At 30.6% G+C, this 25,907-nt stretch overlaps 1 protein-coding gene across 1 annotated transcript; it reads left to right on the top strand.

Annotated features, from left to right (window-relative positions):
- The first annotated feature begins 3,578 nt into the window (after positions 1-3,578).
- LOC111700217 (uncharacterized) lies at positions 3,579-24,184 on the top strand. The gene is made up of 14 exons (XM_023471082.1): positions 3,579-3,629; positions 4,724-4,843; positions 5,967-5,998; positions 6,341-6,385; positions 8,809-8,909; positions 10,252-10,382; positions 13,069-13,107; positions 14,259-14,339; positions 14,740-14,801; positions 15,024-15,099; positions 17,428-17,579; positions 19,212-19,331; positions 21,113-21,212; positions 22,744-24,184. Exons 1-14 carry the CDS (start codon positions 3,579-3,581, stop codon positions 23,140-23,142), a joined length of 1,509 nt encoding a protein of 502 aa, XP_023326850.1. The 3' UTR covers positions 23,143-24,184.
- The last annotated feature ends 1,723 nt before the right edge of the window (positions 24,185-25,907 follow it).

Here is a 25,907-nt window from a genome sequence, read left to right as displayed (position 1 = left end):
GAAAGAGACATGTCTTTGCATGTCAGGATGTTTCTATAATCTATCTTTATAAATTGTAAATGTAATATGTATAGTTTTATATATAGAAATATTCTGTAAATAAAAATAGCAAAATAATTGAGAGACGACGTTGAAATCTATTGAATGAATAGCGCACAATATATTAAAAAGAAGAGTTAAAAACTGGTAGTTTACGTTCTTTGTATTCTAAATAATAATAAAGATATTCGATGCTCTAACAATTCAGAATTTTCAATTGTTGAAATTTGACAGACATTCTTTTTTTACAATTTTTAATTCAAGAATCATAATTTTAAATTAGGTTTACAATTAAACATATTTCAAAAAGATAACCTTCAAACTTCTTAATCTTGATGATACATACAAACTTAGTGTTCTGACATTTATGCATATAGTAAATACCCTACTCCATAAACTGCTCTCAGACTAGTATCTATCCAGGTACAATTCAGTTCTACTTTGCTATCTATGTCTAAACCCAGTTACATTCTTGTAACTTATCAATGGTAAACTAACGGACACTAGCTCGTATTCTATCAACGCCAAACCAATGGGCACCATCTTTGAGCTATCAATGTCAACAAGGACACTAGCAATTAATCTATGAATGCCAAACTATGGGCGCGATCTCTTAAGCTATCAATGTCAACCGGACACTAGCTCGAACTCTATCAACACCAAACCTAGCTATGGGCTCAATCTCAGCTCATATGTTTCAACAAGAACATTTCTCTCTTGGCAGAAATCAAATCGGAGTCTCTATATCAACTGTTATATGAGGTTTATATGTTACAAGTTAAAGTTGACTTAATTACAATTCCTATGTCGTTATCTATATCACATGATTAAGACAATCATGTTACGTATTTACAGGTCAGTTAAAATAGGCGCAATTAAGATGTACATTATTATATATCACATGATTAAGCTAATTATGCTACATATTCATTTGAAGCGCAGTTCAAATGAATAATGTATTCTTTCTTTAATAATATCTTCAAAGTCACACATCTCATCATACACATCCTCGGTTGCTTTCCCAGTTTTAACTACTCCCTGTAGATTATCCATGTGCTGTTGTTTCTCATACATCTTCTTATTCTGCTACGACATTGCTTTCACTCTTTGAATCTATTTCAATATTTTCAACTCTTCATCTCTTTTCTGACCTTGCAACTCCATTTGTACTACTCTCTGCAACAGGGCTTCCAATTCCTTGTGTTGAAGGTTTCCATCCTCTCTTCCGGTTTCCTTCATGTCTGGTATTTAGATATCCAATCTTTTACTAAAACTGTCCACTGTTACACTCTGGTAGGCTATACATTCTGGTACTCTGTATGCTCTGGTAACACTTCCAATTTGTTGCTACACTGTTACTGTTCTTCTGACACAGTTTAAAACAGGTAATACTATACAATTCTTCCTTGGAGTCTGTGGCATTTATCTAGGGTTCCTTGATACTCGCCGCTGCTATCACTTTTGTAGTAAATGCCCTACTCCAAAAGAGTCTCTCAGACCCGTATCAATCCAGGTACAACTCAATCCCTCTCATTGGTCTACAAGGCATAATAGCTAATCAGTTCAACAACATTTTATTATCAATGTCAACATGGACACAATCTTGTAAACTATCAATGTCAACACCGACACCATCCCATAAACTATCAATGTCAACACGAACACAATCTCGTAAACTATTAATGCCAACACGGACACAATCTCGTAATCTATCAATGCCAACACGGACACAATCTCAACAACTTTTGCTAAACAAGGAACAATTACTCCTCTCGCTGTAATCAAAGTGGATATATATTGGCATATTTACAGACAATGTACAACGTAATATATCAAGGTATGTTCAGGTTAATAAATATAGGGATTTCTACGATATTTGCTAAACCATGACCTCCTAAAATACCCCATTTTGCCACAGTACATGGACCAAATTAAATTGTTCCATCCGGAGAAAGGTTAGATTAGTTCCATCCTATATATCCAGATTAGTTCCATCCTATATGTCCTAAAAAATAAATACATTAAACTATTTTATATAATAAAAAATTTGAATAGTGTTCTAGTGTGTTGTATGTATTGTTAAACTATAAAAGTAGAAATTCTACCAGGTGGTATTTTCCCAGGGAACATTCATGCATTGGAAACTAGTTTTGCAAATAGACACCCTTTGCAACATAGAAACTAGTTAAGTAACATGGAAACTAGTTTAGTAACATAGAAACTAGTTTAGTAACATAGAAACTAGTTTAGTAACATATGGAAACTAGTTTAGTAACATAGAAACTAGTTTAGTAACATGGAAACTAGTTTAGTAACATAGAAACTAGTTTAGTAACATAGAAACTAGTTTAGTAACATANTCCCATCCCTTCCCATCCCTTCCCATCCCTTCCCATCCCTTCCCATCCCTTCCCATCCCTTCCCATCCCTTCCCATCCCTTCCCATCCCTTCCCATCCCTTCCCATCCCTTCCCATCCCTTCCCATCCCTTCCCATCCCTTCCCATCCCTTCCCATCCCTTCCCATCCCTTCCCATCCCTTCCCATCCCTTCCCATCCCTTCCCATCCCTTCCCATCCCTTCCCATCCCTTCCCATCCCTTCCCATCCCTTCCCATCCCTTCCCATCCCTTCCCATCCCTTCCCATCCCTTCCCATCCCTTCCCATCCCTTCCCATCCCTTCCCATACCTTCCCATCCCTTCTTTTATTCTACCAACTTTAGTTTTCAGTCATTCCTTAGTTTTGGAGAAAATGTGCGAAATTAAAATAAACAATCAACATATTTTAATAATACTCTCTTTTATGCGTATTTTCCTAAAAAAAATAACTTAGATATTTTTACCTATCTCAAAAGTTAATATTATAAAAAGAATTTTAAAGAAAACTAAAAATCATCTAAACGATTTTTATAAAGAATAAAATTACGGATTTCTTGATTTAATTTCGCTTAATTTCTCCGAAACTACACATCTGATCTGTTCAAGAATTTAAGGTGTGATAGAAACAGTATATTCCCGCACTTTTATTTTACTACTCATTTAATTTTGAGTAAAAAATAGTTTCACGGAATTTTTAAAAGGGTCTATCAGTTTCCCTTTCAAAAAAAAAATTATAAACTTAATTATTGAAAATGAGATTACCAAAAAGAAATACTTTATTATATGCAAGATATCGCTATTCACCATTTTTTTTGATATACAAATACAAATATACAAACGATGAACTTCCGCATATTTCCTATATAGTATATATATATATATACTATATATATATACATAAATATTTACTGTAGAGGAGTAAAGGAATATTTCTTATCTGTTGGATACAGACCTAAGAGGTTGCGGATGCATTACTGAGTATACAATCATACAGCGTTACCCACAAAGAATGAGAGTTTAGAGGCGACTGTACTGTATGATTCATTATATTCATAATTACGGTCAACTTTAAACTTCTTTCTTTTATTGCGAAACAATTAAATAAGCTATTTAAGGCACAGCACTTAATTTAAACATTTTTTTTTAAGATGATTTTTAAAAATGCTTCCTCTACCGCTGCCTGCATTTTTTATTCTAATTTTCATTTTACAGGTAAAAAAACTATTTTTAGAAAAGAGAAAGAAAAAACGAATTTAATTCACAAAAAGAGTGTTCATAGTTGTTTCGGGGGTGGGGTATAGGGTTGGTCGATTTACATATTTTTTTTATTTGCAACCTAGAGGGGCAGTTGGCAAAGTTGATCAGAACTATTTTAAACCCTCTGGTAGCTTCAGACTTTTTTTCTCAACGCCATTGTTGCAAAAAAAAGGTCACTAGTAAGACCGAAAAGCAATTTATTAAACCAATAAAAGGCAAAAAACAGTTTTTTTTTAATTTGCCGCAAAATCAAACAATTTAATACATATATAAAAAAAATATGATCAGAGCCGGCGATTTAAAAAAATCAAGGAATTACGACTCAGGTCTAGCTAAGCTGTTATTGGGCCTTATTTACGGCTTGAGCTTTTGGATTCAAGCTGCATCTTATTTTCCACAGAGTTGAGTTCAAAAAACCGGTTTAATATTCATGGTATGGTAATTTCATGGTAGGATTTGGCGCATTCAGGGTTTTAATGAGAACAAGACTCAACATTGAGCCTTATTCTCCAATAAAACCAACCAAGGTCGGTTTTATTTTAATATTGGGCCTAACTCCCCAAGTCGAGTCTGAGATCTCGCAGCAATTACGTGACACAAATTGTCGTCAGAGTTGAGTCTATTGAATCTTAAAGCTGGGTTTAAGAAAATACGACCCGAGCCGAAGCTTTTAAATCGCAGGCTCAGTATTCAGCAGCTTGAGATGCATCTTTTGATTCCCATATCCATATATTTTTTTTAAATCGGTTTTACCATTGACTTTTTTTCAGAAAATCACTAGGCCCTTGGTTCCAACATCGAGGAGGGGGGATACCTATTACAATCTTTAATCCTTTGAGAATTTTGCTTAACAACTAAATTACAATAACAATAAATATTTTAAAAAGAAATTAAAGAAGTAAAGCAAACATTTTGTGGGGGCCAGACCTTTTAATGCCATGCTTTTTGATACTTTTCTCAAAATCATTTATTTTCATAAAAGTTTCAATTGGTGAAGAAATATTAAAGTTCAGAGAACTATTTTTTGTATTTAAAGTTGAATATTGAAGGTTGAATCTAAACCTGGTATTGGAGCATTCAGGGTGGACGGAGGGGAATTAAGGATAGTTAATGGTTCTCTTCTCCTACATACAGATGGAACTGATCTACAGTTATATTGTAACCTACAGGTAAATAAAGGGGGGGAGGAGAACTAGGGATAGTTAATGGTTCTCTCTTCTTACATACACATGGAACTGATCTACAGCTATATTGTAACCTACAAGTAAATAAAGGGGGGAGGAGAACTAGGGATAGTTAATGGTTCATTTCTCCTACATACAGATGGAACTGATCTACAGTTATATTATAACCAACAGGTAAATAAAGGGGGAGGGAGGAGAACTAGGGATAGTTAATGGTTCTTTTCTCCTACATACAGATGGAACTGGTAACCTACAGGTAAATAATGAAAGTGGAAAAAAGGAAGAAAATAAAAAAGATATGGAAAACTAAAGAGAAAAAAGGATAAACGTAAAGTTTAAATATTGAAATTTATTTTTGGGATTTAAGAATTGTCTGAAAGACTGACATGTAGGGATGGAAATTTGATGAAAATTGTCAAAATTTGTCACCTTAAATCCTTTGCATCAGATTCTCGGAATAGAGAGAGAAAGAATCTCAGATTTAAAATCCTCACAATGGAATAATTTCATTTTTTATTCATCAACAAAGGGTGTGAGCAAATCATATATAACCAATCGAGCCCGCCTAACCCGAGCAGGTTGTTTTGATTGGTTTCATGTACAGTCCCTTTAACTTGTATTTTCTTTTATATTTGGTTAGACAAAGTTTGAAAGTGTATATTTACATATGTTCTATATAGTTGATAAAGTTATTCAACTTAAAGGAAGTGTTCGCGAAAAATGAAAGGGGGTATAGGCTTATATGCGATAAAAAGCGCTTTTGATCGCTACTAATCTTACTTCTATCTGCTGCGTCTATAAGGAGAAAATTGTTAAAAACGACTCACACCGAAGAATGTAGTGTCCACACAAATTCAAAAGATGCAACATTCAATTCGGATCGTAAACAAATTAATTTAATTCCAACAAATCATTCAGATATTACAAACAATAGTCATCGATTATTTTTCGACGCATTCGTATATAGTTAATATTTCATAAAATTAGTAGCGATCAAAAGCGCTTTTTTATCACATTAAGCCTATACCCCCTTTCATTTTTCGCGAACACTCCCTTTAAAAAAGATAGAACAGAAAAGCTATCTCAACCTGTATGGTGTTTTTTTAAGGAGGAGGCCTGGAATGCCTGCATTTGGTATAGGTAATATTTTTTGAATATTTTCTTGTTCTCTGGAAATTATCTTTATAATATCTGATTTATCTGATTAAAACACAGATTTTCCAATTTTATTGGGTTACATTTTATTGCTGTGGAAATAACATGAGTAAGATTTATTATATGTTGCCAAAAATGCAAAAACAATTTTTTCGTGATTTACAGAAATAGTTGGTAAAAAATCATACGTACAATATAATGTTTAATGGGTTAAAAACAAATAAAAATAAAATATTTTGTAGAACGAAATAAAAAAAATAATAAGAATATATAAAAAGGTGTGAGTGTAATATATAATAATATATAATATGTAATTAATACGTTTAGGCCGAATAGCTCTCAGAACTGCGTTATAGCTTCACAGTTAGAGAGGTAATTAGTTAACTATTTTAGTTCATTCTTAATTAGGTAATTTATTGATTATTTGGTTGATTTGTAATTTTGTTAAAGAAATTTTAAAGAAATTGAGTCTTTGCCACAAATTCAAATTTTCTAATTCCAATATTTTTGCGAACTGATAGTGTAAACCTTAGATATTTCAAACTTTTTTATTCAAGATTATTTGATCTAACAGAATTTATAGTTTGAAGTATCTAAGGTATACGACATTGGGTTGTATAGATATTGGGATTAAAACATCAGGGTTTGTGGCAAAGAGTCAATTTCTTTGTTGGAAAAAAATATATAATTTTTATAACTTGAACATCAAACTGTTTTCCAAAATTCCCCTTATGGACATATTTTCAAATTTTCTAATTGCAGCCCTCGGATTTTTAACTTAGTCTTTACATTAATATCTTGAAAATAATAAAATGTTCATTCAAAAGTTTCCATCGTTTTTGCTATTCAAAAATCTAACTTTAAGCGTAATTTAAAGTGACTCTCCATACAAGATGGCATTTCCCGATTTACAACGGTAACCGTAAAGGATATCCATGTTTTTGGTTTGGAAAACTGTTATTTTTATTTCTGGTTTCTCTGCAAAAGTTTCTTGTTTATAAGAAAGACTATAGAAATTATAAAAATAAAAACGCTTTAATTTCGAGTCAGAAAAACGACAATATCTTTCACATTTTTGATTAGATTAGGCTTTTAAATTGTAAATTGGACTTTTCTAAATCTTTGCATGGAGGGTCACTTAAAACTACGCTTACAGTCCCTTTAAACAATAATATCTTGGAACATTTTAAAATTAGACTGAATTAGGAATTCTGAAGGTGAATTCAGTGAGAGTTTCTTATTTACAATACTTCCTTTTCTCTTTGATTTTTCTTTTTCTATTATTTCTTGGTTTGACAGAACAATGTGAATTAATTCAATTAGAATTTCAATTAATCTTTAATAATTCTCTTTTTATTGAACAATGTAAAAAGAAGTTAAAAGAATAATGAATTCTCTAAGAGAATGGAAAGTTTCTAAAAAGTTGTTTTGTCAGTCCAAACTTGAAACTTGAAACAAATGATTGTAAGATCTCTTTTCTTAACTTCGTTTAAAGGGACTGTAAACTTAATCTCAAGTGATCCTAAGCTCGAGGCTGTCATTGTACCCTTGAAAGCTTTTTCTGATCAAGTATGTATCAGAAATACATGTTTCGTTTAGAAAACTGTTTTTTTTCTCATTTGTGGCTTTTCTGCAAAAATGACTTTCACATTTCTTGCTTTTAAAATAAAGGAATAAAGGAAGAATTGTAAGAACAAAATATTTCAAAACCACAATGTGATGAGGTCAAAGTTAAATTGAAGGGTCAAGTAACAGTATGACAAGAATCCCTTTAATTGATGAACTTTATAAAGTTACGATTAATTTAAATTATGAAATTGTGAAATTTAGATTAAATACTGTAGAAGACATCACTTCATTTTTTGTTTTCTATTCTTACATGTGTACTTTATTATTTTTAAGTTAATAGAGACAATACCTTCAAAATATCTCCAGATATGAATTTGGCTTGCATGTCCGTTACACGGGCAGCGGTAGTACATTTGAATTTCCGAGCTGGGTCAACCTTTCCGGTCCCAGTTTGTACTGTACCTAACTCCATGGACTAGCTGGTGGAAAAAGATTTTATGCTTCATATAGGTTGAATTTATTTTTACTAAAGGGGCAGATTTGCGTGGTTAGGGTGCATATTTGTATCAAAAAAAAAACTTACATATCCCCTAAGAAGGTTTTAAGCTGGTCAAATGTTCAAATTTAACAATGTAAAAAATATCCGTACAATTTAAAGTTTAACACATTAAATATAGAACACTAGAATGAATAAAAAAAACGATGAATTTTGGCTAAGAAAACTCTTGGTTGTTAACTATTATAAACTATTATTTTACGATAAAAAAAATTTAAATTTCTTGTTTCAAGATCTAAAACTTTTGTTTCTCGTTCCATGATTAACCAGTATTAACACTTAACACATATTTATACTAATCAAAGAACAACTTTAAAAGCGTATATTAACCTTAATGAATTTCAAAAATTAAATGTGTGTCATTGAAAAAATTCAAAGAATGCAGATAATCCAAATAAAAACTAAAAAAAGAACAATCATTAGAACAAAGGAGTCCTTCTCACAAACTCTTATTACCTAATCATTATATCTTTGCAACCCAATATTGTTATAGACCTTAGATATTTCAGAATACAAATTGTGTTAGATCAAATAATTTAACTCTGAAATATCAAAGGTCTTCACCATCAGGTTGCAAAATAATAGGGATTAGAAAATTTGATTTTCTGGCAGACTCAATTTCCTTTAAGATTTTAAAAATAGTTTTTAAAGTTCATTAATTTTTATGTAGGGAGAAGTATTGTAAATCTGGACCAGATGAATCTAAATGGTCTATATCTAAGAACGAGAATAATTCCTGCATTATATCAATCAAACAAACAAATATACGAGGAAATATTCTTAGAATGTAAAAAAGTTTTAGACGTCTTTTACAGTGAGCATCAGAAAGCTGTGTACTGCCTGAAGGAACTGTAGACGTAATTTCAATATCCTCTATGCAAAGACACATGGAGTTTGTTTACATTCAGAATCTAAAAATATTTTGTTTGGAAAAATACGTACGAGTAGTTGGGCCGGTGCATTAAGATTTCATTGTACCGGTCCGAATTTCTATCTATCTATCTTTCTTCAAATCATTATATTTCCAATTTGGCCCTAAGTGTTAAGATGACAATGCCATATCCGCAATCTTTATTTGATAAAGTATGAATTATATATGATTGACAATATAATTTTGAACACTCATTATTATTAATTGTTCCGTACAAAGTTTACAACCGCAGGCAAACTAGAATTTTCATAATACAAAATAAAACCTCTAAAAACTACGTTAATATCTTCCACATTTACGATCGGATAAAGGTTTAAAGGATACCCTTGTGAATCGGGCTTTGTCATTTTTGCATACAGGATTGTTTGAAATAACGCTTTAAATCCCAATAAGAAATGGCAAAAATTACTTTGTAATTTGCTATTGTTTCAACTGATCTTTAAATAATGTTCAGGGCCACTTATTTAAGAAATGAATTGGTTGAAATTACAAAATCTTTGGCGAAATTTCATAATTAGAAGGAATAGCAGACGACGACAAAATTGAGGCTTATTTCTGGTTCTCACTGTATCAAATTTAAAATGATGATAATATTATTATTTTCCTCAAAATAATTAGAAATAGAAAACAAGAAATGTTGTGGAAAAATGAAGATTATCTGAGCTGAGCTGAAAACTTTAGAATGAGATATCCTTAATCCCGATTACTTAATCTGAGTATCCAATGGACACACTTTTTATTTTCTTTTTAAACCGTTCTTTCTTGGATATAGTAGAGAAAGATCAAAAATCTGTTTTTTAAAATTAGAAAGTCCCTCCCGTTTTGTATATTTATATTAAATAGCGCGCAAATTTCAAATTTATCAGCTTCATATATATGCGACTTTGATTGATTGAATTTTATACACTTTTCAAGATACAAGTACAAGATTCTCGATTTTAAGAAAAAGAGAGGATCAAGCATTAATCTCGATATCCACCATTTTAAAGTTTTCAGCTCTGATCGAACAATAATATAAAAGATCAAACAAGATTTAAAATCAATATTAAGAGTAAGATGACTATAGATTCTCAAATGATTTTTCAAATTTACAAAAGAAAAAAATAGAAAGTATTTTTAAAATATAAAAAGTGATGAAAATTGAAGCATTAAATAATTAAATTCTAAGAATGTTTAATGAAGACTCTGGACACTGGTCCTGTCTCCTAGTTCCTAGTAACTCTGCGGAGAATAAAACGGTTACAGTTTCCTTACTCCGGGATACTCTTAACACACAGATTCATCTGGATAGGACTGAGTTAAACCTTACTCAGGAATATTTTATGATAGGATATATAAACTTTACACACTAGATAATTCAGGTTTACATTCTCTTATACATACTCTTATTCAAAACTGACTTAGAGACATATTATTAACAAATATATTGTTATTGTACATATATATATGTATATTGTATATGACCAATAACAATATATTTGTTAATGATATGTCTCTAAGCCAGTTTTGAATTAATATATATATATATATATATATATATAGTTCCTTATAAATATGCAATACATGATATGAGATAGCAAATATTTCATGTAAACTTTGAACTTTGAAGTAATGTTATCCATTCGCGCTAAATGTTGTATAAGAAAAAAAAATCAACGTAAAATATAATATTTTTTCTCAAAGAAATTGAGTCTTGGTGGGGCCAATTTTCCAATTTTCTAATCCCTATATCGTTGCAACCTTATCGGTTATTTAAACCTTTGATATTTCAATATATAAATCAGAATTTATGCCAACTACTCAATTCCTTTATATCAGATTAGATTGTAATTTGTAATGATAACAAATACGTACACAAGATTAATATAGCTGAAATCTCTTGTTTTTTTTATTTTCTAAAATTTACAGAAAATGGGACTAATGAATATTATAGATACTTTGTATAAAGGATAGCTCAAATAAACATTATAGGATCAGTATTAAAGAGAATGACTGAGTTAAGAGTTCAGTATAATAGAACAAATTGATAGGATTCATAGTATACATATATACAGAATTTTTTCTATAATTTTTCTTTATGTATAAGGCCGGAAACTCGAAAGTCAAATAATTTCAAAAAATCGAATCTTTTGAACGAATTTACATTCTAACATTACAATTATAGAATTTAAAAATGTTTTATAGATATGAAAAGAATCCTGAAACCAAATTTGAATTACAGTCTCCCAAACACACAATCTGGAGTAATTTTTTCACCTTTTATTTGAACATTCTGTTGTTTGTTTTTCATGTTTATTTTTTCATTTGTTTGTTTTCTTATTGCTTTGGTTGTTTGCGTTTAATTTGCGTTTATCTTGGTTTGCCCAAGGTACTAATGCAAGGAAAGTTAATTGCAGTCGCGTATACTCTGCGTACATATTGAAACCAGTTCTCTTTGGGCGGAATTTGTAAACAAGAATAGATGCATCAGTGTTCGTCTAGTTTCCGAGGAGGATAAAAGCATTGAATTTTGATAATTTTAAAAATTCACATAATAGTTTCCTAAGACCAGAATATTTCATAGATTATTTTTGGGAAAATTGATTCCATGTCAGGCTTCGACATCCTTCTTGTGTTTATTTTCCGCCCAAAGACAGTACACTGCATTAAAAAAAATGCGTACACCTCTGAAATAACTTTCCTTGCATTAGTTCCTCGGGTTTGCCCAACAATTTGTTTCAATGACAATATCTTCTCGTGGAAAGCATTGAAAAAGACTTAACCGTAGTAGTGTTGCAACTCGGTCATTGGCATCTTTGCATGGAGGGCCACTTGAAATTACGCTGTATACAGTCTCTTTAATCCCTTTAACTAATTTCAAGTGACCCTCACATGTAAAACTAACGAGGAAGTACATTCTGTCATATTTTGATCTCTAGTTCAAATTCCGTGCAAAATATTGTAGAAGACTTTATAAACTTTAATATTTAGTCCAACAAAAAAGAATAAATAGCAAATACTTATAATCTTAGTTAAACTTATGAAAATGGGTTCCAAAGTTAAAGCTTCACTAACTTACCGTATTCATTTTAAAGAGTTATAAAACAATACTCTTTAAAAATTATAAACAGGGTGTCCCAGAAAAAAACATGTAGCCAGACAACTTTAAGTTCGTCGTTGATTTTTGAAATACGTTGCAGCATTTTATTAGTAAACATTATTTTAAAAATCACACAAAAACTCTAGTCCTGACATTTCCAAACGTGATCTTGTTTTTTTGTGCTTTCAATATTATATATTTTATTATGTCAACTAAACCCTAGATGAAATTTAAAAATGTCATCTAAACCCTAGATAAAATATATAAATGTCAACTAAACCCTAGATAAAATATATAAATGTAAACTAAACCCTAGATGAAATTTAAAAATGTCATCTAAACCCTAGATAAGATATATAAATGTCAACTAAACCCTAGATAAAACATAAAAATGTCAACTAAACCCTAGATGAAATTTAAAAATGTCATTTAAACCCTAGATAAAATATACAAATGTCAACTAAACCCTAGATAAAATATATAAATGTCAACTAAACCCTAGATAAAATAAATAAATGTCAACTGAACCCTAGATAAAATATTAAAATGTCAACTAAACCCTAGATAAAATAAATAAATGTCAACTAAACCCTAGATAAAATATTAAAATGTCAACTAAAACCTAAATAAAATATAAAAATGTCAAGTAAACCCTAGATAAAATATAAAAATGTCAACTAAACCCTAGATAAAATATAAAAATGTCAACTAAACCCTAGATAAAATATAAAAATGTCAACTAAACCCTAGATAAAATAAATAAATGTCAACTAAACCCTAGATAACGTATAAAAATGTCAACTAAACCCTAGATAAAATATAAAAATGTCAACTAAACCCTAGATAAAATTAAAAAATGTCAACTAAGCCCTAGATAAATATAAAATGTCAACTAAACCCTAGATAAAATATAAAAATAGGGAGAAGAAACTAATGTGACTTGTCACGTGCACTCAAAGGTAAAATATTTATCAATTTATTCAGAATAATTAAAAAATATTTTTTTTTTAAATACGTTTGCAAAGAAATTGAGTCTTAGCCACAAATTCTGATTTCTTAATCCGTAAAACTTTGTAGACATAAGATAATTCCAACTATGTTAGATCCAATAATTCAAGTTTGAAATATCAATTTTTTACACCTTCAGGTTGCAAAGATATAAGCATTAGGACTTTAAATTTGTGGAATAGACTCATTTTCTAAAGATATTCAGGTTTAGATAAAAGAGGCTTACATAGTACTTTTTTTAAATACTTTAAGCTTAAAAGGCGTATTTGGTTTTTATTCTAAATAAATTTGATTAATGTAAATAAATTCTGTAGGGCAAAATAACAAAAGTTATAAAAAAAAACTCTGTAGATTTTTTTCACTATAATATCTAGACAATTCTGCAAATGATTTATCAAATTTGTAGACTTTAACGCCTTGGTCTTTGGTTTTATCTTACCAACTAAATAATACTTTTTGTAGCACTAGGCTAATGCATTTTTGAATTGCAACGTGCATGTTATAAGTTTTAAAAAAGTTATTGGAAAAATTGTATGTGTTTAAACCTGAACATATGTATAAATACAGGAGACATTAGTTCTAAAAAGATTTTTTGGCCCATTTCTAACACTGAGTGTTAGAAATTGGCCAAATCGCAGTTTTGAACTTATTTTCCCTGTAATAAAGTGTTCAATGTGAACATGAATTTTATACAAATTCATGAAACCAGATTAGTTTCATTTAAATAATTAAATATGTACTTTACTAATTTCCCAGTATTTACAGGGAAAACATTATCCTCATGAATAATATATAAACTTGTTTATAACATATGAAACATCTCAATTAGAAAGAAATAAACATAATTCAAATAATTCGTTCTGTCTTTTATCATTACTCCATAATAGACTGTTAAGAAATAAATAACTATTACTGGTTGCTTTAATTAAATTTTATTTTTAGCCAAAAAATTTACTTTTTGTAATACACAATTCAGAGCACAAAGTTTTGAAGTAATATATTTATTTAGAATTAAATTGGAAAGAGTTCATCACAAAGAACAATAAAATGAAGAACCCATTATTTTGGATTTGATAAAAATTAAATCATTCAAATATTCAAGGTTCGGAGTTTTCCTACATTACTCTGGAGAGGAGCAGGAGCTGGATTAAACACTGTTAATGCTAATCTATCCTACTCCCAGGTATTCTAGAGTTTATCTAGATTTGAAATCCTGCAAAATTATAAATTCCTAAAACCCTAGAGTGGCTGTATCGTGGTATTCAGTTTTGATCTTAAGAAAGTCTTATATAAAGTATATGTATAGTAAACTCTGTTTGTTTGTTTGTATTTACGATCATAACTCAGATACCCCTTAATTGATTTGCCTCAAATTTGTACTGAGGAACTGGGTAGGGAACCCCAAGAATGTTTTTAACTTGGCTTATAAGTTCTTTGTTGAATCTAATAAAGAAATCTTTGTTTCAATGCAAAGCTGGCTTCCCAAGTTACTATACAAATAAGTTAGAATGTGTAGGGTACTCTTAAAAGTGTACTGCATCGTTCTGTACTGTTTATTTTACTGTACCTCATGAACTGTACAGGATGGGATTTCGTACTGGAATCTGACAAGTACAGTACAGTTAACTGCAGAACTGAAAACCAGGCAATTTTATCTCAATTTTTGTAAACTTAAGAAAACTTCTGAAAAGTTTATTTTATTTTTCAGATTGACTATTTCTTAAAATAAGGATTACAAGTGACAAAAAAGTAAAATATATAAAACAGTCCCTTTTAATTTTTAAATAAATAAAACAGTTTCTTTTACTTTGAAATAAATAAAACAGACCTTTTTATTTAAAAAAAATGGATAAAATGTTGTTTAAAGTTCGTTTATTCAATGTCGTGTGGTTCTGTTCGATGATCTGGGCAACCAGGATATACAACAAACACCTCAGATAAAGGTACAACCAGGATATACAACAAACACCTCAGATAAAGGTACAACCAGGATATACAACAAACACCTTAGATAAATGTGCAACCAGGATATACGACAAACACCTCAGATAAAGGTACAACCAGGATATACAACAAACACCTCAGATAAAAATACAACCAGGATACACAACAAACACCTCAGATAAAAATACAACCAGGATATACAACAAACACCTCAGATAAATGTGCAACCAGGATATACAACAAACACCTCAGATAAAGGTACAACCAGGATACACAACAAACACCTCAGATAAAAATACAACCAGGATATACAACAAACACCTCAGATAAAAATACAACCAGGATACACAACAAACACCTCAGATAAAAATACAACCAGGATACACAACAAACACCTCAGATAAATATACAACCAGGATACACAACAAACACCTCAGATAAATATACAACCAGGATACACAACAAACACCTCAGATAAATATACAACCAGGATACACAACAAACACCTCAGATAAATATACAACCCGAATCAAGAACAGTTTTCGTTTTAAGTTTGAAACAATTTTTTCAGTTTAATATTCTTAAAAAAGTGTCTTCTCTAATTTATCTTTTAACTGGATTGTAAACGTCTTTTCAAGTCATCCTTCGTGCAAATAAATTCTTAAAAGCTTGTTGGGTGATCAAGTATGAATCAGATACCAGATATAACTGGTCATTATCTTTTTATTTTCTATTCAAAATTGACTTGCGCATTTCTACTGCATAAATGATCAGATATGATCGCTTGTAAATTTAGAAAAGTTAGAATATCTTCCACATTATTGATCAGATAAAGGTTTGTAGAGGGTACCGTTGTGAATTGGGCATTGCCATGTTTGAATAGAAGATTTTCTTTTACTGTCCTTTTAACCTCCCTATAAGTGCCATGTAGACTGTAGAGTAGATATCAATGTTTTTCTCTAAAGGCAATGTTAGAGATAAACCGGAAAAGGGTTCAAATAAAATACTTCCCGCGGTTTAATTAAAACCTTCAGCAAAGTGAAGATAACAATTTCTATTGTCATCTTTTGCTAGGAACTATCTCAAATTAATTATATGAGCAAACTTTGTTTTGCCTTTTTTGCTTTCATACCCAGACATCGACGGAGGAAAAAACTTATTGATCCTTAGTTGATCCAGTGAGTGTTGTTAAAACCTATAGAAAATTAGTTTTCCTGCATTATTTTATCTTATCTAACTTTAATTCTCCTATCTTTGCAACTTGATGATGTAAACCTTTAATTGTCAAAGGTTTACACCATCAGGTTGTAAAATTATCGGGGTTGAAAATTTTAATTTTGAGGCGACATAAGTTTACAAATAAAAAATTCTCTAACCTAGATTTCCTAGTTTTCAATTAAAAAACTTCCCTTGGTTTAATGAGCATCCGGCCCTGCAGCTGAAGCAGCAATAATTTTCTAATACTTTTTCTAAGAAGATTTTACAATCGGTTTAGTATCTAATAAACTAGAATAATATTTCAAGCTCTGAATTTTGTGTGAACAAGTATTCAAAGCCTGCACTGTCGCAAAATTACAGATGAATAACAAAATTAAAGAAATTGATTCTTTGCAACATATTTAAATTTGTGCATCCCTATATCTTTGCAACCTGATAAGTTTAACCTTAGATGTTTCAAACTTTTATTTTATCTAAAGCAGAATTCATAGTTTGAAATATCTAAGGTCTACGATCTAGGGTTGCAAAGGATTAGAACATCATAGTTTGTGGCAAAGACTCAAATTTTTTACAGGGAAAGTATTCAATTAAAGCTTCCCATAATTTAATCTGCCTACGGTAGCTTAAGGAGCAACAATGTCTACCATTAACTTTTCCAGGAAAATTTTTTTAATCGATTCTTTTGAAAATCTTTGATATTTCAAGCTCCGAATCCTGCAAGTCCAAATAGTCAGGTTCAGATTGATCAGAAAATTAGCTTCATATTTATCAAATAATAAATGATTTTGAGCGGGTAGATGTGATTAAGTTGGGTTTTTTGCTTCGTTTTTGCCGATATTTTTTTTTCAGGATCAAAGTTCGGAATAATCTAAGGAGAGCAAATGTTTTCTAAATTGTTCATCGTAAACACTTTTTTTCTTCACAATATTACATTATGACTCCGACAGAAAATATATGCAAAAACGCAAAAAAAATTTCTCCATTTTGCAAAGTAAACTTTAACAGAACACAGTTTTGAAATCTTAGAAATCTTAAATTAAAAAGTTTTTAAAAACGAAAGAAAACAATTAACAACACTATCAGCCTGATTAATTTAATTGTTTGGTTAGGTGAGTGTGAACCCTACTCCGGTAGGACCTGGAGACCGTAGGTTCCAGGACTGGGAGCTAGGATTACTAGTTGGTATTCCTCTTCTTCTCATCCTAATCCTAGTTCTAATCTTTATATTCTGTATCTGGTTCAATAGTATTCTCTGCTTCAGGTACAGGGTGTCTAAATAAATATTTTCTTAATAAACAGGTGTCCTAAAAAAGGTAATTTATTGAGAAAAAGGTGTCTCCCAATTAACATGATCACTGTAAATATGTTCCAATAAACATGATCATTTCTTGAAAAACAAATATGTGCCAATAAACATGATCATTTTATGAAAAACAAATATGTCCCAATAAACATGATCATTTCATGAAAAAAAAATATGTACTTATAAACATGATCATTTCATGAAAAACAAATATGTCCCAATAAACATGATCATTTCTTGAAAACAGGTTTGTCCCAATAAACATAATTATTTCTTCAAAAAAAACGGATGTGTCCCAAAAAAAGACCATTCTTTGAAAGAAAGATATATCCTAATAAAAGGGGCTTTTCTTGAGAAAAAAGTGTGTCCCAACAAACTTGTTCATTCGAAAAAAAAACAACTGTAGTTTCAATAAACATGATCATTTTTAAATACATGTGATGATGTGGGTTCCAAGAAATATATTTTTTTAATACAGGTGTGTCAATCAATTAGCATTCTTTAAAAAACAGGTTATTAATAATGTTTTGCCTTTATCTTACTTTTGTAATAAAAATAAATTATTACTAAACATTACAAAACCATTTTTCAATCGTATCAAGCACGAATGCAAATACGAAAACGCGAAGTATTTCTGCTTGATTAATATAAGTAAAAACTAAAAAAAAATTTTTTTTTGTATCTCACGTTTTTTTTAAATATTGAAGAAAACTTTGTAAACTTCTCTCAAAGTTTCATGTTTAATGAGACGCAGTGGTTACCCTGGAAATTATTTAAATTAATTAACTTCGTGACAATTTTAATTTATTTCATGGTTTGGTCAGTATTTGCAGAAGGGATTTGATGACTATAATCAATTTTTAAGTCGCAAATTTTTTTATTGTACTCCAGAAAACAAGAGTTCTCGTAAATTTTAAAAATTGTAACAGTCAGCATTTTTCAAGGCAGGTCACGGGGATTTAACGGTTCTGTCAATATTTCAGAAAGATGTGACTTTCGATCACAATTTGACCCCTTATACATAATTTTATGGCCTTTTTTCTAAAATACTTTTATGTCGGCATATACATTTTGAATGAAAAAGTATAAACAACACAAATCCGTAAATTTAAAGATTGTTGAATTATAGACCTAAACACGTTTGATTTCAAATAGAGGAAACCGAATGCTTCTCTCTCTGGTTAGTCTGGTGCAAATAGATTATCAAGTACAATAGGTGGCAACAGAGAAATGAACCAATTATACACATCGTCACAAGTGTCAAATATAACAAGGAAAACGAAATTAGTTGAAATGTTTTCCAAGATTAAATAAAAAAGTGGAAAAAACAGAAACTAAAAAACACATAAAATTGCACTTACTTTACTGTAAGAAAATCACTTTATTCTAAAATTATCACTATTATTGATAATTTTGTCGGACGCAAAAACTGAATTGACACTTGTGACGACAGAATACAACTGTACTGAGAGTGTACAAATTCTACGTTGCCATCTATTGTATTAGAATCTGGTTAGTCTGGTGTGAGGTAGACTGTCTGAGCCAAATAAACCTAAAAAAAATTCAAAAGTTTAAATTCTTTTTTTTTAGGAAAAAGGATGAAAAAGATGAGAATGCTCCGAGGGTTTATAATCTAGAAAATGATAAAACCCTATCCCAGGATTCCCTGGGAAACCTGCAGGATTTAAAACCTACTATTCCATATCTCAGGAAAATTCTTCAAACCATATTTATTTAATCTTAGATAATAAAAACTCAAGAAAGGTACATTTGCCTTTTGTAAAGGGATTGTAACCTTTATTTGAATTGATTCCATATTTAAAAAAAGAATGGCGAATAGCATGTTGGATTCATTACAATATAGTACCCTTGAAAAAGAGTCTAAAAAATATAACCCGTTTTTTATCTAAAAATTGATTATTTTTTATAGCGGCTTTTCTATAAAAAACTTGCGGGTTAATGACGTGTCTGAAACTTAATAAAGAAATTATAAACTGAATTCAATTAATTCTGTTTATCAGCGATATCTTTCTCATTGTTACTCATTGTTGATTTTGTACTGTTGTGAATCGGACTCGGAGCGTCACTTGAAATTACGCCACCATTCCCTTTAACTGTGACGTATAATCATTATTTAGAGGTTTGTTTACAATCTTAGTTATTCTTTTGATATAACAAACGTCCTAACCAGTGGCGTAAATAAGGGGGGTTATGGGGGTTAAATACCCCCCCCCCCTAGAATCCTGGGGCCCCTAGAATATCTTTAAAATTTGCACGAAAATAATTCAAATGTGCAGATACTTCAAACTTTGAATTATTTTATTAAAATATTCTAAGTTTGAAATATCAAAGGTTTACACCACTCGGTGCAAAGATTTAGGGATTAGAAAATTTGAGTTTGTGGCAAAAACTCAGTTCCAAATCTAGAGAACATTCTGGCAAACTTCTAACTGATTATCATATTTGATAACCTGTTTATCTTCTTTAAACGAACTTCTATAAAATCGTAAATGAAATAAGATTAGAATGTTGGTGAGAATGATTATTCATATATTCAATAACTTCAGGAGAAAACGTAACATTATCTGTCCTTTTTCAATTTAGATGATTAAAATTATTATTTTGATGTATTTTTTTCAAAATATATAAATGATTATTTCTTGTAATTATATCTGTAATTAAACAAGGTATTTTCTTTGGCGCTCCGCGCACACATGAAAAGAATTGACTGACTCATATTGTTAATTTTACAGCTGTTGAAAGTATAAATGTTTTTAAAAACAGAAGAAAAGAAAAAGTTTTAATTGAACACAGCCAAATCTGCATGCAACAACTGAAAATTTCCTTTTTTCGTCTTAACAATCCTAATAATAGAACATCACAGTAAAATGTTATACACAAACCTCCCTAAACACATTGGCCTTACTTAAATTTGAAAACTTGTCATTTTTTTTGTTGCCAATTTCAGAAAATGTCTTTTTTATGACATCTAAAATTGTACAATTTTGGTTGGTTTTACAATTGTTTAATGTTTACAGAGAACAGTATACTTTTACCTCTTCAAATATTATAAAAGGCGTACTGAGTAAATCACAATAATGTGGAACTAACATCTACTTATTTTACTCTACAGAGGTTTGGTCCATCACCATCACCGAATTTTAAACAAAAAATCACAAAACTAAATCTTGCTACTATTATATCCAAGAAGATTAAAAAGGAAATTTTTAAGCGTACATATAAATACTTGAGAGCAATTCTAAATTAAGATCAACATCCGTGCTGTAGAATGTAGATACTTAAATGTAAGCTTAATTTCAATTGATCCTGCAAATATGGCAGTGTCCGATTCACAACAGTACCCTTGAAACCTTGACGTTTTTCTAGATAATACTTTCAACTGTAAATCGGGCCTTGTCATCTTAATGTATAATATTTTTACAAACTCTTTAATAAATATTTGAATGTGGATTGAAGAAAAGATTGATCAGGATAACACCTACAGCTGATAACCCGGAGAAGAATAATGGAACCTGGAGTGGATCATATCTCTCTACAGACTCAGAGAGTCAGAGTACACAGCTATCCCAGGTAGAGATTAGGTTTTTTTTAAACGATGTAACCCTGGATACACTAGAATAGATCGCTAATACCAAGGGTGTAAGGCAAGGAAAGTTATTTGCGGTCGTGTATACTCTGCGTGCATATTGAAACCGGTTCTCTTTGGGTGGAATTTGTAAACAAGAATAGATGCATCAGTGTGACTGTAGTATCCGAGGAGGTTAAAAGCATTAAATTTTGATAATTTTGAAAATTCACATAATAGTTTCCTATGACCAGAATATTTCATTGATTTTATTTGTGAAAGATGGATACCATGTCAGGCTTTGACATACGTCTTGTGTTTACATTACCGCCCAGAGACAATAACTGCAGTACAAAAGATGTGTACACTTCTGAGATAACTTTCTTTGCATTACATCCTTGGCTAATATCGACCTTCAATTAAATAAATTGTATAATCCCTGAGATGGTACAAGTTATTGTATACAAACAAAGTTGTGGGGTGAAAATTGTAGATAAAATTTTAAAGTATAATTTCATTATTATTATAGTTTTTGACCCCCCCCCCCATTCTCTCATATTCAGGGGTGGAAACAACCCATTAAGAGATGGAGTTTATAGAAAATATCGGAAGCCTCCCTCGCTTACAATGCATGAAATGCATCCATGGACATATTTTTTTGCTATCTGAAATATTTTAATATTTGAATTATAAATAACCCCCAGACAAAGTTATTTCGCCCAAACAGTTTTCACCAAATTTTTGCGATTTTGTATGATAAAGGATTTGAGTCTTTGCCACACATTCAGTTTTTGTAAACCTGATATCTGTGTAACCTTATGATGTAAACCTTTGATATTTCAAACTTACATTATTTGATCTAACAGAATTCAAAGTTTGAAATATTTAAGGTCTACGAAATTGGGTTGCGACGATATTGAATTTAGAAAATCAGAGTTTGTGGCAAAAACTCAATTCCACATTTTATGGAAATCACTTTAACATACAATTTACAAAACAAAAATGTATAGGTTTTTTTCTAGAAATTTATCTCGGGTTTCTAGATTTGGTGCGAGGTATCAGTAGATATAGCATAGTTTTTCTATTTTAATTTGGTGGGCCACTCATTTTACCTATCCCACTATATAGTTGCACTACGAGTTTTTATAGATTCTTAATAGTTTATAGACATATAGATTGGCGCCCCCCTTTTTTATTAACAGTTTTAACCTTTTTTTTACAGGCAAAACTTTGACCTTCCCTGGGGTCATTTGAGTTATAATAAAAAATTTAGGTCCTATCGGTTCAGTCGTTTTAAAGTTTATTGGATGAAAACCGACAAATAAAATATCGACAAACAAAAGCAATGATGTATATCGCTTTTCATCTTATTCCATTTTTTTAATAAATTGTTTATTTCTGATCTTAATTCACGAGTAACCATTACTGTTCAGCTCGTCATAGTTTATACATTTATTTTATTCTGATTTTCCATTGGTGTTGATTGGATATTATGAATTCAGATCTTATACTAGTAATTTGTATATACTTTTTTAGGGCCCCCTTTCCTTCTCTCTCCCCTGGGACCCCTACTCAGGGTGCCCTGACACCCCTGCGGTATTCTCTTACGAGGGTTCAGATAGAATAGGCTCCGGAGACCTTTCTTTTCTCTCAGCCACTTCTTCCGAGAACCTGGAGAACCTGAACCTGGGAGAACAGTTCCGTTCTCTAGGTTCTCCGTTCTCCCATCTAGCATCGCTATACCGGAGTAACGATTCGTCCTGCTCCGAGAGTGATGAACCAGTGTATAAACCTAAACCTAGTAAACGGGGAATAAACAATAAACCTTCCAAAGATATAAAACCCCGGTCAGAAGAGAAAGTGCGTCCAAAAGCAACTCAACCTACACAACGAGGACAAAAGCAATTGATTCAGCTTCCAGAAAGTTGGGTTTGATCATGATAAAAAAGAATATGTTTATTAAACATTTATAAGACATTCAAAAAATATTTCTTATATAAAAACTGTTAGTAATATTTAAATAAAGCAATATTTCTAAAACACAAAAGTGGAAAACAATATTAAAAACATATCAAGTTAGTTCTGTCTCTATTTTCTTAAATTATTTGAGTTAAAACAGATTAATTGTAATTTGTGAAAACTATTTTTTATTCAATCAATTTTAACCCTTAAGTTTACCTATTGGAGCCTTTAAAAACTATTCCCGATTTTTTAAGACTTTTTGTTCCACATTTTTAACTAGTTAAAACTTGGATGAAAAAGTCAACTTTTTTTACTATTTTTGTTCCAAGTTTTTTACTAGTTCAAAACTGGAATAAAAAAGCCGACTTTGTTACGACTTTTTGTCCCAAGTTTGTGAACTAGTTTTTAAAAGTTGACTTTTATCCGACTTTAAAGTCGACTTTTTCTAAACTAGTTTTAAACTCGTATTCCATCGCAGTTCTCTTCGCTTCGGTATGTTTGGTTTAATCAATCTTAAACTATTTAATCTCTCAAAATTACATTTCAAATTTTTTTAATTTTATATAATAAATTGAATTTAAAAAAGAGCAATTTATCTAAAATAGAAGTCCGTGCCTATGTATCTAAATGCATTTTTGCTAGTTTGACCACTTATTTCACGTACTCTAATCCGGAAGTGTTAAGTGTAGTTTATTCTACTAAACGTACCTAGTTCAATTACTTCTCACCTATGATTTTGTAAACCAGAGGAATGGGAAATGGACCATTTTGTAGATATCAATATTTTGTTATATAATTTTGTTTCACTTTCGTTTTCTTTTTTAATTTGTATGTCTTTTAATTCAGAATCTACTAAAGTGTGTAGTGACTAACAAAAAGGAGACGTTGAGTGGTGAGGTTCGGAATTGGAACTGCTCAGTGCTTAAATTTAACTCTAGTGCCCTAATCCTCAAATCTTTAGAACGAATTCTTCAGAACTATTTGTCAACGGTTAAAATATTTAAGGTTTACGCCACCAGGTTGCACAAATATATTGATCGCTTCTGAAGAAAATCTTGTAAATGCATCCATTGTCATTTTGTCATCAACGAAAGATTCGAATAAAATTATTACTTTTATAAAATTCAGACCTTACATTATAGATTAACCCAGATTAACCTGACATGGACCTGAAAGGGACCCGGAACTAACCAGGACAAGATGCGTTCGGTTTTTTTATTTTAATTCCAACGAATGAAAACTTTCGCGAAAAACTGCAAAAAAAAACGCGTTCGTTCGTATTTGGCAATTTTCTTTTCGCGAAATTTCTCTTTTTTGGGAAAACGAATCAAGGGAAAAAAGTGCGAAAAAAGTTTTCGCGAATATTATTTCGCAAAAAAAATTTCGCGAGAACCACAAGTGATGTAGCTGCAATAGCGCAAAAAAACCTAAAAAAAGAGGAATTTTCTGCTCTGAGTGCTCGACATTAGACGTTTTATTATATCATAATTAATAATTTCTGTTCAGTATTTTTCTCCTCAAAATTTAATTTTTCGCATTTTTTAGCGACACAGATTAAAGCGAAATTTCGCGAAAATCAAAGTATTTTTCTAAAGCGAACGAAATGTGAAAAAATGCGAAATTTTCGGCGAACTTGCGTAGTTGTTTTTTATACTTTTTCATTAAAATTCGTAGACAAAAACGTAAATAGGAAGAAAATCAAAAAAGTGTGTTTATAATATATATAAAATATATAATAAATATATATAAAATAGGCCAAATTATGATCCAAAGTCATAGAATGCTGGGTGATGGACCGAACCGTTATATGTTTGCAGGAAAGTAATAAGAGAGTTCTTTTTAAAGGAAGGGTTTTCTTTATTACAAATCTATTTTTTGAAAATTAGTATGAGGGGAGGTTAACAACTCAGAATTTTTTTAAAAAGGCCTTTGTTTGTTAAAAAAAAGCTAACCTTCCCAAAAAAGAATGTTATTAGAAAATCTAGATTCTAGATACTATCAAATGCTAATACTATTAAGTGGATGGAAACACAAATTGTAGAAACATAATATATTTTATGTTAATAGTTGTTTGTGGGTATTTCTTATATATTTAGTCATTTCTTATTGTATCAACGTTGTTCTTCCATAAGGGGAAACTTGTGTTCTAGTAGTTTTAATAATAGTTTTGGTTTATTTTTAAAAACTTTAAAAAAAAACTTTAAAAAAATGGAAAACGAACCAAAGAAAACTTTCGTTGTTAGCGTTTTTTTGCGTACATTTTCTATCATGGTCAATGGTCATCGTGTAAAAAAGCAAAATTGTTTAAAATAATTAATTTAAAAACATTTAATTTTCTTACCAAAAACAAACCAAAAATGAACCAAAAACTAACCAAAAACGAGCCATAAACGAACTAAAAACGAACCATTAACAAACTTAAAAAGAACCAAAAAACAAACCGAAAACCATAAACGAAGTAAAAACGAACCAAAAACGAACCATAAACGAATTAAAAAAGAACCGGAAACAAAAAAGAACCAAAAAAGAACCAAAAACGAACCAAAAAAACGAACCAAAAACAAACCAAAATCGACCAATAAACAAACTAAAAACTAACCAAAACCAACCAAAAACCAACCAAAAACCAACCAAAAATGAACCAAAAACCAACCAAAAACGAACTAAAAAAGAACCAAAAAACAACCAAAAAAAACAACCAAAAACAACCAAAAACGAACCAAAAACGAACCAAAAAC

The sequence above is a fragment of the Eurytemora carolleeae genome, unplaced genomic scaffold (genome assembly GCF_000591075.1).
Source record: "Eurytemora carolleeae unplaced genomic scaffold, Eaff_2.0 scaffold335, whole genome shotgun sequence".
NCBI lineage: Eukaryota > Metazoa > Arthropoda > Copepoda > Calanoida > Temoridae > Eurytemora > Eurytemora carolleeae.
The sequence above is the reverse complement of the archived record's forward strand: the minus strand, read 5'-3'. Positions and strand labels throughout refer to the sequence as shown.